Below are 12,192 nucleotides of genomic sequence, written 5' to 3' on the forward strand. Positions count from 1 at the left end.
ACCCTAAGATTTAGGATGGTTTTTCTTTTCTCTCCCTGGAAAGCCTAAAACTCTCCTTAAGACCCTAAAGATGACCAGGGAGAGGTGACAAGTAAAAGAAGGCCAGCGAAGCCCAAAGTTTTACTGCCTCCTAAAGTTCCTCCTCTCTCCGATTCCCAGGCCCGCAGGCATCTGAGCAGGCAGGAGGCTCCAGTAGGTTGGCTTCCACCTGGGAACGCACTGTCTGGATCTGCAGCTGGATCCTGGCGGACTCCCGCAGGGCCTCAGGCTGGAGGCTGGGAATTGTCCAGAGGAGTGAATCTTTCCTTCCTCCCTGGTCCCCTTCCCCAACAGCTTCCCTTTCTAGTGTGGAGGCTGCTGCCAGCTCTGGCCTGGCCACTGCTATCCCCAAAGCGGCACCGGACTCATTGGAGAGCTTGTCCTTACCGCAGAGCAGCTCCGCCTCCTCTATCTCATCGCGTGAGGTCTGGAAATAAATCAGTCAGCCAAACTCGGCTCCTCTCTGGGTTATTTCCCTACACCCACTACAGCCTCGACCGTGCTGGTCCAGCTGGCACCACGATCCATTCCCCCCTGAAAGATGCTGCTTCAGAGATCACTGCTTACCCTGGCTCTTGAAACCTCAGGCTATAGGGAGTCGTTCAAGAGAAAATGTTTAAAGGGGAAAGACCTCAGCACATTTCCATTATCAGGACAGCTTCTTGTCATTGGGGCTAAGTGCATGGGCCTTGGGCAGGTGCTTGGTTAGAGCAGCGCTGAGACCAGCTGGTGAGGAGGGCTCAGCTGGGCTTTGTGGAAAAGCTGTGCTGTCTTTAGTCCATGTACATGGGTGGGGGCGGGAACCAGTGGACATTAGCAGTACAATAGCTCTCTCAGGGAAAGGCTCTTTGCCAGTATTCTGTGAAAAGCTTTGTTATCTGTGAAGGCTCCAGAGGTCTGAGTCCCTTTCCAAAAACATAGGAGGGGAGGAAGATCAACCACACAGTCCCCTTCCTGCAGCACTTGCCAGAACCATCAATTGTCACGATGGCACCGTCAGCCAAGACTATAGAAAACCATGAGCTTTGATTTACTTTTAGATGTCAGGCCCCTATGAGATCTGACCTCAAACATTTCTAACAGAGATCTTACGCAGACATTGGACTCACCCTGTCCTGACCAGAGCGCTGGATTACACTATTGTATTAACACAGTCATGCATGAGGTCTCCCTGTAGAGCCTTTAAAACATTCCAGACTTTTCCCTCTCAGCAAACCACTCAGAGAATTGCTGATGGTGCCCTTGCACAACAAGTGAATAGCCTCAGTTTTGTGGTTGGTTTACTCTTAACCTCTGTGTATAGGCAAAACTGAGACAGAAAGTTTAGCATTTTGACATCCTGTTGAAAAACTAATCAGGAAAAAAAAATGTGGTTTCTCTTTCGCCTTTCAACCAAGGATTAGAAAATTACAATGTTATCTCAAATATCAGTAGGTCTTTATTTACTGTGATAAAATCCACAGTGGGCATTCTTTGCATGATTAACATTTCTAGGTGCAGCCTGCTTCCAACATTTGTGGTCCCCTTGATTTGACACTCTGCTGTCCACATTCTGAAATCTGAACAAGAGCCTTTTATTTGCATTTTGCACTGGGCCTCATGGATGACACAGCCTGATCTGGAGCTAGGTGTAGGAAATCCTGTATATTTCCTAGCTATAAGAAATCCCACCCTCAGGAAGTTTCCAAACTAGTGCAGGCAGATGGGGAGCAGCTCATATTAATCCAGTGCACTAAATGCTTCTGCTGCAAAGTATTTAATCACACAGGTGGAGTCTTCAACCTTGGCAACGAATAGTGAAGGTTAGCTGGGGATAGGGTGGGAGAGTAAGAATGTTGGTAGGAAGGGGAAGAGTAGAAGGGAAGGGGTTTCTAGGGAGGAGATGGTGCTGTATTTTGAATCTGGGATGTCGCCCAAAGGCCCATGGGGCTCCTAGTGGAAAGAAGTTAAGCCATTGGTGGTATGTCTTTGAAGGGAATATTTAGGACTCCACCCCTTCCTCTTTTGGAATAGTCAGGAAACTACAAATAATTCTGTAAGGCTAGAGTGAAGGGTACCATCGAGAAAGGGCAAATGGGAGAGAGGAGAATAGGTTAAATCAAGAACTACCTTGTTAGCTCTTCTAAAGGAGCCTGAAACTGTGTCCTAAAAGCAATGGAAAACTATCAAAGCTGATCATCAGAGACAGGTCTTCTAACTAGGCTGGACCATATATTTTAAGATCAGTGCAGTCAGCTGTGGACATTCGTGTTAGCTTTTCATTGCTATGGCAAAAATATCTGACCAGAATGACAGAGAGGCAATTTTCTTTTGGCTCACAGTTTCACAGTCTCAGTCTACGGTTAGCCAACTCCAGTGCTCCCGACCTGAGATGAAGCAGAGCATCATGGTGGAAGGATATGGCAGAGCAAAGGTGCTCAGGTCATGTTAGCAGAAAGTAACAGAGAGATCTAGGAGCCAGGGGCAACATATACTATGAGGACACTCCCCCTCACCTGACTACAGTATAGTATAACTTTCAAATTATTGATCCATCAAATGAATCAATCCACCAATGGGGATTATAATCTAATCCTTTCACCTTTGATCATTCCTGCATTTTCTAACTTATGAGCTTTTGGGGACACACCATTTCAATGGCCAAAAACCACAAGAGAAGATGTTCTATATCATTAGTCATTCAGGAATTGCCAATCAAAGAACTACAAAACAAACAAACAAAACAAAAACAAACAACCCACCATGAGGGACCACTTCACACTTATTAGCATGATCACAATTTTTAAATAAAGAAAAAAACAGGAAGTAAGGTGTTGGTGAGGATATGCAGAGAAATTGAACTCTCATACATTGCTGGTAAGAATGTTACATGGTTCAGCCAATGCAATTGTGTTTGAGGAACCAATGCATGCTTCTTAAAAAACTACCCTATGACCAACAATTCCATTCCTATATATGTATATATGCAGATATATGGGAATGATGGGAAACTGGTATTCAAGCAAATTTACATGAATGCATTTTCATAGCAGCACTATTTAAAAATAGCCAAAGGGGTTAAAAATCCAAATTCACATCACTGGATGAGTGAATAAAACAACTGTGTTATACTCGTGTAATAGAATATTATTCAGTAATAAAAAGGAATAAAAGACAGGTATATACTATAACATTAATTAACCTAGAAAACATCACACTAAGTGAAGAAGCCAGACACAAAAGGTCACATATTATATGATTCAATTTACATGAAAAATGCAGAATAGGTAAATCCATGGAGACAGAAAGCAGATTCAGGGTTGCCAGAGACTGGAGGGAGGAAGGGATAAGGATTTGCTGCTTAGTAGATATGGGGATTTCTTTGGGGGCAATGAAAACTTTTGGGAACTCAATAAAGGTGGTGGGTACACAACATCTTTACCCATCTTTAGATGATACTGGACTGATGAAATGTGAATGTCACTGTGATAAAAAATTCTAAGAAGAACAATAAAGTTGATGATATTCAAGCATTAAAAAAGTTATAGAGCTCTTATATAATCAAATTATTTATATTGCACTGTAAGTGGCATAAGCATGTGTGAGATATAATCACAACCCTTGCAGACTTTAAGGCCTAGAGGATTGAGAATAATTATTAATAAATAATGCAACTACCATAGGCAGTTATTATTAAACTTCAAAGACGTACATCTGATTATGGAGAAGAAGATACATGTCTTGAAGAAGATGACACATGAAATGAAGTTTAAGGGCTGAATGGCATTTAACTGTTGGGTTGGAGGTAAATACAATACTAGGAGGCAAGGGGGTCACATGGTGAGTTCAAAGCTATTAAACCATCCAATCTGGTTGTCATAAACACTATATAAGTTGGGAACACACATTAAAGATCAGGTGTCCGTGACTCTGTCCCCTTGTGTCACCAGTGCCTATTGCAGTGCTTGTCATATACCTGGTGCATGGTGAATGCCAAAGGAAGATAAAATTAATATGTGTTAATTTTTTTTAGTCCTGGTGCCAGGAAAACTGGAATAGTAGCAATAGTTTTGACATGGCTCCCAGGCTACCAAGTGAAGCAGCCAACCTACTGCTCTATGCTGAGAAGCTGCAGCAGTCATGCACTGGTGGAGCAGAGGAGTTTCAGTCTGAGTGGTTCAGCAAGCTTGGCCTGTGGCTTTGTGGAGCCCACCACACAGATGCAGCAAGCTAGCATCCAGGCAGGCCAACTCCAGGTGAGCTAGCTCCAGCCAAGTCAGTGCCCAGGCCCACTGACCTGTCATTCTTTACCTGCCAGAGATAGACACTATATAGATGCCAGCTACAAAAGCCTGCTCCCCACAGCACTGCAACCCCATCTATAACTTCAACCTCCCGTTTCTTGACCTGCCACAAGAAAATGGAGTGGGGCAGACTTGAATAAAAGTTGGAACTCAGAAATTGATCAATAGCATTCTTAGGTTTCCCAACCCTAATTAGCATACGCTTGGACCAAAAGCAGTGAACCAAGTGCTATATAAAACCCTAGACCTGGACACTCTTGTCAGAGAAAACCAGCTATCATGTTCCTGCTTGCAATGAAAGAATGTTCCTGTTCTTCAATAAGTTCTAAGTTTACACTCCCTCATCCAGGTGTGTGAATTTCATTCATTGACTTCACGAGACAAGAAACCAGAAAGAGGAAGAAATTGAAGGTGAGCTGCTAAGGTCTATTGCAATACTGTGTCCATGCCCACCATTAAGAGCCACAACACTTCTCAGCTACAGAACCCCACAGCTTGTGCAGACACCACCTGCCAATAGAACTAGTGAATCAAATTTCATTTCAAGATTCTGGTTTCAGTATTCAGCTGCATTTATTATTATTGAGCTAGTCAGGTTAACGCAAGTGTGTGGCAAGATGTGAGGTGCCAGGAGAGCACAGCATAACACCGCGTGTGAAATGAATAGGAAATACATTTGGGGACAGGTAGGAAATCTTTGCAAACTATCCTATGGCATCTGTACTGCCTTCATCCTAAATACAACAGGAAATCAAGACAGCCTATTATTTGCTAGGATCCTGGTCAATGGTACAAATGAGTGGGCAGTATGGGGACAGCTGAGTGTGGTGCATTATGAGATCATGCCGGCAAGTTGTTCAGAAGGTTTAGGACCCTGCCCTCAATTTCGTAATTGATTCACGTATAGGCCCATCCTTATGGAACTATAGAGAGAATCTGGGAACAGTGAAAGACGGAAACTCTCCATACAGAGGAAGTACAACCCTTAGGGAGATGAGAACCTGCCACAGAACAGAAGGGTGTTAGTTTTGTTATGCCTAATGAAGAAGAGGAAGGGGTGGTCAGCATGGAACCTCCGTAAATAGGCTGAACAATATTCCATCTCTTCACCCATAACCGCTGCAGCCTCAGTGCCTTCTTCATTCACCTCCACGACACTCTTGTGCACAACCTTGGACAGACACAGGTCTGTCTCAGTTGACATGGCAGACAAGTCAGCCTGGCCCTGTTGGAAGGCATCGACCATTCCCAGACGCTGAAGCACAGACTGCATGTCATAATCCTCCTGCAGTTTAAATCTCGGAAGGAGAACTTCCACGTCAATATTCTTCATAGAGGCTGGCTTGGTCCAGGCTATGAATTTCTCAAAAGTAAGGTTATTTTCCACCTGAAAGACCAGAATCACAGGTTCACATTCAGATTTCAGTGCGTATCTACAGACCACACAGACATTTCCATGAACATTCCATGTTGACTGTCCACACAGGATGGGCGGCTTCTTCAGCTGCCCGGAAGCTTGTGAGGGATCTGACTTGTCCACCACCCCACGTGCTATCCCATATGTGACTTCCCTGCAGGGAGACTGTGGCTGCCCCTCCTTATCCATCCACTGTAGATGTTTCATTCTGACAAGTGTCCACGCCCAGTGGATGGCATATCTAGTGGTATTTGTTGGTTCGAACGAAGCTTAGTTTTGCAGACAATGAACCATCGCTGGTAAGAAAAACAGACAGGAAAAGGAAGGGCTCTCAGTGTGAGCCCCTCCAGGAGAGGATATCTGCCTAATGTGGGATGTGACACTGATTGTGGAAATTCATTGTCACAGTTGGGAGCTGGGCAAAGGAAGAGCCCATAGGGTGGCTCTGCTTANCATGACACAATGTCTTGGAGATCCAATTGGGTTTCAAATATGGTGTTCTGATGGTTATGTACAAAAGTTAAAAATTCTAGCTATGAGTGGTTTTGATGACAACAGACACTGGAAGAGCCACCAAGTTGAAGATGGCGAAAGACTTCCAAATCACTGGAAGAAAGCAGGTTGGGACAAAGCAGAAACTTGACACCAGGTTGGAGAAGAAGACAAGCAGCAAAGGAGAGAGGGGCTGGGTAGGAGCTGATGTTACCTGCTGTGGGTAAGAGCAGTGTCAGGTCTAAGGCCCTGTGGTCAGGCCCAGATCTAACATTGTACAGCTACCTGGCAACATTCCTGAGGCACACAGAATGGATGGGGTCCACACAAGGGGCACAGGAGGAGTTTCTGGAAACTATTGGAAGAGATTGCATCCTCCTGGAATCCCTGGAACAGATAATGATTTGGGTAGGTGAAGGTACTTCCTTCTTACCCTGGATATCAAAGGGTATGTTTCCAAGGAACTAAGAATATTACTTGCTAATTTGCTGCCTCATGAGGGCACAAGAAATAGATTCTAAGAAGAAATTGAGGAAAGAACTACCTCTGTTTTTTACCATTTCATTTGTTAGCAGAAATACTGATGTTGTTAGTGGTTCAAGTATCTGAATGGTTCAAACATCAAACCATCATTGATCTTGGCGGTGTTCTTAGTCTGTGCAATGAATCAGCCATGTGGCTCAACATCAGGCTCTGTGGTTGACTAATGAAGTCTAGGCTTCTCAAGTCTCATGAAGGGCACTTAAGTGAGAGATAGGAAGGAAGCAGTAGAAGTGAGGTTCATATGTAAAAGTGGGAGGAATGCAGTCCAAACTGACCGCAGGAAGAAGAGGGCCAAGGGCCTGACTTGGAGAAGAGCTGGCCACTGATCTTCTCCCAGAGAGGACAGTCAGCTGCCATGTGAACATTACAGGACAGTGACAGTATGTTCTAATGTAAAATATTACATGGGAAATCTGGCCTAAGAGTTTTTTTTTTTTTTTTTTTTTAACACTTTTATCAGTCACTCTGGTTCCAGGAGAACTGATAGCATTAATCCTCTGGTTTTGAAAACCTGAGCATTGATCAGATTTCCCGTGAGCCACTAAGGTTCACACCCACCATGAGGTTCTGCCAGGCAACCTTGCTCTGACCTCCTGCAACACCAGTGACATTAGCAGTGAGGAGACAGTTAGCCTAGGGGAGGAGAGGGCAGAGCTGGGGTGGGAGGAGAGGCAAATGAGTCATAATTCTGACCTTTTGTCTCTTTTGAGACCCAGGTGTTTATATGCTCCCTGGACTCCTCTGTAGCTTCAGCAAAGGACAGCAGCTCCAGCTCCGCATGGTAGAACTGAAGACAGGACTCCTTAAATGTCTTTGGAGAGAAAAGTGTTCAGTGAGGCCATGTTACTAAATAAAATGTCAGTGAGCTTCAAAACATTCTCAATGCCATCTATATGCTTTTTTAAAATTAAAAAGAGCACACAGATCTTTTAAACATGATCACATCTTAAGCTACTAGATGTTGAAATAACTAAATTTGAAAGGAAGTATGTCCTGAGCCCTGAATAACCTGAGATATATATACATGAAAGAAAATAAAATTTAGATATGGTATAATTTGAAATAATACAGGTATGATTATAAAATTGGGGGTCTATAAAAAATTTACTATAAGTTTCTCAACTTCTCTAGGTTTTGTTTCATTGTTTGCTTGTTTTGAAGCACTGGGGATTGAGCCCAGGGCCTGAAGCACGCTAGGCAAATGTTCTATCAAGCAGCTATGTCCCTAGGCATTGGTTTCTTTTTCTTTTTTCCATTTCTTTTTCGGTACGGGGATTGAACTCAGGTGCACTCGACCACTGAGTCACATTGCCAGCCAAATTTTGTATTTTATTTAGAGACAGGGTCTTACTGAGTTGCTTAGCTCCTTGATGTTGCTGAGGCTGGCTTTGAACTCATGATCCTCCTGTCTCAGCCTCTTGAGCCTCTGGTATATGTGCCACTGCGCCAGCCATTTTGTTTTTGAGATAAGGGTATCACTAGGTTGCCCAAGCTGGCCTCTAACTCTCCATCCTTCTGCCTCAACCTCCCAAGTGTGCCATCCTGCCTGGTGTCTAGGGTCTCTCTTCTGGGTTGTATATCACCAGGTATTTTAAATAGGACTTTTATTGTTCTACTGACTCAACTTACTGAGAGGAAATCACAGGTCTTCTCTCCAAAGAGCCTGTTGGCTGTTGTAAGCAAGTACTTTGAGCCAGGCTTGTTCACTTGGGTGAGAAGCATCTGGAAGTTCTTATGGATGTCTTCTTCTGTGTTTAAAGACAATGCCTGTGAAGGAAAGCAAGAGAAAACTATCAATTTTGATCTCAGTCTTAACTAGAATTTGCAAACATTTTTTTTTCTTCAAATACTGCATAAAATTATGCTTTGTGAGGAAGTAGTTCCTAATTGAGATGTGACACTGGTGGGATAGGCGGATAGAGGGACCAGGAAACTGGTAAGTAAAAGATATGGCTCTTCTGCTTGCACAGAGCTGTCTGCATAGTTTATAGATGAGCAATAGAAAAAAAATGAAAGGGCAAGAGAGGTTCAGATAAGGGACTATTGTTAAGTCTTGCATCCCAGGGACACCATAAATGTATCAAAAATAGAGGAAAACTTGCCTGTATAACTGTTCCCCAAAAAACCATGTAGTTCAAAACACTAAAAATCCATGAAAAAATTGGACAGGAATGCAATCATAATGATAACCTTCAAAAGGAAATCAAAGTATAAAAATGAGCAGGGTAATAAATATGAAAAAAACAGAATACTTAAAATAGTATGCTATAGAGATTATATATATTTATATATACACACAGATTTTATGATACTTCATATTTCATAAAATGTGTCACATATTAAGCCATAAAAAAGTTTTAATTGACCTGAAATACAGAAAATACACAGTTTATATTCAATGACCTCAGCGTAGGGAACTAAATGTAAATAACACTACAAATAAAATACCAACATCATGGAAATTAACCTATTAAGTAACTATTGCAAACATTTTCTAAATAAATGATTTCAAGAATTTCTTGAAATACTATTTTAACTATGTAAAAGATGATTTGGAAAATGATCAAAATAAAAGTTATATTACCAGAAGGTAATATAACATTTCCCAGAACGTAAGTAAAAACAGCATTAATTGTTATCATATTGCCAAGGAAATAATGAAATAGCAAAATTTCCAACTCATGATGTTAAAAAAGGTACAGAAAAATTACTAAGGATTTTAGGGAAAAACAGAAAATGGTCAATGAGCCTAAGAACTGGTTCTTTGAAGGAAAGCACACATGTCTACACAAAATAGACAGAAATCAGCAACTGCAAGAAAAAAAATTTAAAAGTACCTAGAAGGCAAGTTATAAGTGAAAAACTGATTACACAGAAATGCATACAGATAAATTGTTAATAAATGAAAGCTAAATTATTTTCATCAAAGTGTAAATTATGAATTACCAAGTGAATATACAGAGATGTGGACAGGGGTAAAAGTTGCTCAATGGTCACTGAATTACAGATAGGAGCAAGAGATTCTGGTGGCTGCTGCACAGTAGGTGTGACTACAGAGAATGATAATGTAGGGTACATTTCAAAGAATTGCAAGAAAAGATATTGTATGCTTTCACCACAAAGAAATGATAAATGATTGAAATGATAGATATGTTTACCTGATTTGAACATTACACAATGTACATCTGAATTAAAACATCACATAATAGTTACCCTGTAAATATGTACAATCTTTAGGTTTCTGGGTATCAGTTAAATAGTTATTTTAATTTTAAAAAGTGCTACCCCCAAGGAATCTAAATATACAGATATACAAAGGAGAAACAATAAAAGATAAGATTCTTGAAAGCTGTAGATGATTTTTGGAGGGATTTTTTTTTCTAAAAATATTCAACAGCTATATTTCTCATGCCATACACAGTGTCCTATAACATGGAAAAAGATAAAAAGCAACTAAATTTATTTCATCAAGTTTATAGATTATTAAGAAGAAAATCTGTCAAAAATAGAACAAAATGCCACTGAATTACAGGCTGTAAATGTGTTAAGATGGCAAATTTTATATGTGTATTTTACCACAATTGGAAACTAAAAGCTAAAAGCAATTTCACCTGAGACTGTGATATCACTATGATAATAATAGCTAACTCATGTTGAACATTTGCTTTAGATGAATTATCTCACTGAATCCTCCCATTAATTGAAAGAACATTTATGCAAAGAAAAATACAGTGTGTCATCAAAGTATAAAAATTAAATACAAAATGTGGACATGAGACTGGANTTAAAAGCACAGTGAAAGGTAAGGCAGAAGTCATGCTGTGACTCTCTGAGGAGAGAAGAGAGGTGAGAAAATAGGGCCAGTAGGAGGGAGCTGTGCTGGAGCTTGAACCCCCACCAGGATGAGGGCCAAGGCCAGCCAGGGGCAGGCAAGAGGCAAGCAGAGAAGCCAGGAGGCTGTACAGCATCTTTGTCTTCTTGGAATTGCCCTGAGCTGCTCTGGGACCAACCAGCTCCTGCCTTCTGGGATTCTCTTGTTTTGCTCACATTCCATGTTCCAGGATCCCACCTCCCAGCTGGGGGATCGGGTTTCCAAAACTTGGTTGCATCAGGTTCCCCTGCTAAACCCCGCCCCGCGCAGAGAAACCCTCACCTGCCACCTTCTGCACCAAGGCCTCTTCTACTTGCAGCGCCACAGGATAAGGACCTCCGAATCGCAGGACCAGGACCCTGGTGTTGCGGTCAGGCGGGTTCAGCCTGGAGACTCAGCACTCGCAGAGATCTTTAATCAGTCCTGTTTGGCCGCAGGAAATTTCTGGGGAGGCGTCCTGGGTGACCTGCGACTCTGCCAGGATAGGGCCTTCTCAGGAATGGGTCACTATCCCCTCCTCCTGCCGCTGGCCTCGCCTTGGTGACCCACCCCTTTGTGCTTCAGCACCTCGCCACAAGCTGGAGCTGTTGTGCACTGCATTCTCAGGGAAACCGAAAGAAAAAACTAATAAATCAACAGGAAGAGGCTGGGGCTGGGGAAGGACACAAAACCTAGAACTCTGGGCTTTCCTGCTTCCAGAAAGAAAGGCAGAATGAGAGGCTGGCATTTTAGGGGAGGAAAGTTCTGTAAGTGTGAGCCTCCTGCCTGACAGGAAGGAGGGATTCAGCTGGATGGATGTGTCTGTTTCTCTTACAGGCTGTTGGTGGGCATATAAATTAGCTCCATCAGGATGGGATGGCAGGGAGGTTCCTCAGAAACTAAAAGTAGGACTACTGTTATGATTCAGTTGCCGAGGTCCCTCTTCTGCGTGTGCATGTGAAAGAATCAAAGTCAGCATAGTACAGAGACAGCTGCATCCCCATGTTTATCCCAGCACTGTTCACAAAAGCCAAGTTATGGAATGAGCCTTGGTGCCTGTTAGCAGTTGAATGGATAAAGAAAATATTATATATATATACACACATATATATTCATATATGTGCATAAATATGGCTGAGTTTATTCAATCATAAAGAACGAAATAAGTTAATTTGCAGGAAAATGGATGAAACTGGCGATCATCATTTTAAGCAAAATAAATTAATTTCAGAAAAGCAATATCTCACTTTTTTCTATCGAATGTGGAATGTAGGGGGCAATAAAAAAAGACATGAAAGTAGGGACTAATAGAAAAGGGGAATAGGACCAGAGGTATGGCATGGGGTGACAAGAGAATTTGAGAAGTAGGGTGGATCTAGTGAAAATATGAATATGCTTGTATGAAATTGCAACAGAGAAACCCATTTTTTGGTATGATTTCTATTCACTCGTAATATTTTTTGGTATGCTTTCTATCCACTCATAATTGTTTTAAAAATGTTTTTTAAAACTGTTGGTTCTAGCTCCTCCCCCACTAATTAGTACTAGTCCAGGACCCTCATAGGGAA

The 12,192-nt window shown here is 42.0% G+C and overlaps 1 protein-coding gene across 3 annotated transcripts in view; it reads right to left on the minus strand.

Moving 5' to 3' along the window:
• Nucleotides 1-1,459: 1,459 nt before the first annotated feature.
• LOC107159539 (serpin B9-like) overlaps nucleotides 1,460-12,192 on the minus strand; it is a 114,127-nt gene continuing 103,394 nt past the window's right edge. For 2 of the 3 annotated variants that reach the window (XM_048800492.1, XM_048800490.1), the window contains one exon: nucleotides 1,460-5,709. In XM_048800492.1, the coding sequence (XP_048656449.1) occupies nucleotides 5,308-5,709 (402 nt within the window). In that variant the 3' untranslated portion in view covers nucleotides 1,460-5,307. The remainder of the gene's footprint in view (nucleotides 5,710-12,192) is intronic. The other variant, XM_048800489.1, reaches the window with a different exon arrangement.

The sequence above is a fragment of the Marmota marmota genome, unplaced genomic scaffold (assembly GCF_001458135.2).
Source record: "Marmota marmota marmota unplaced genomic scaffold, marMar, whole genome shotgun sequence".
In the NCBI taxonomy this organism is placed as follows: Eukaryota; Metazoa; Chordata; class Mammalia; order Rodentia; family Sciuridae; genus Marmota; species Marmota marmota.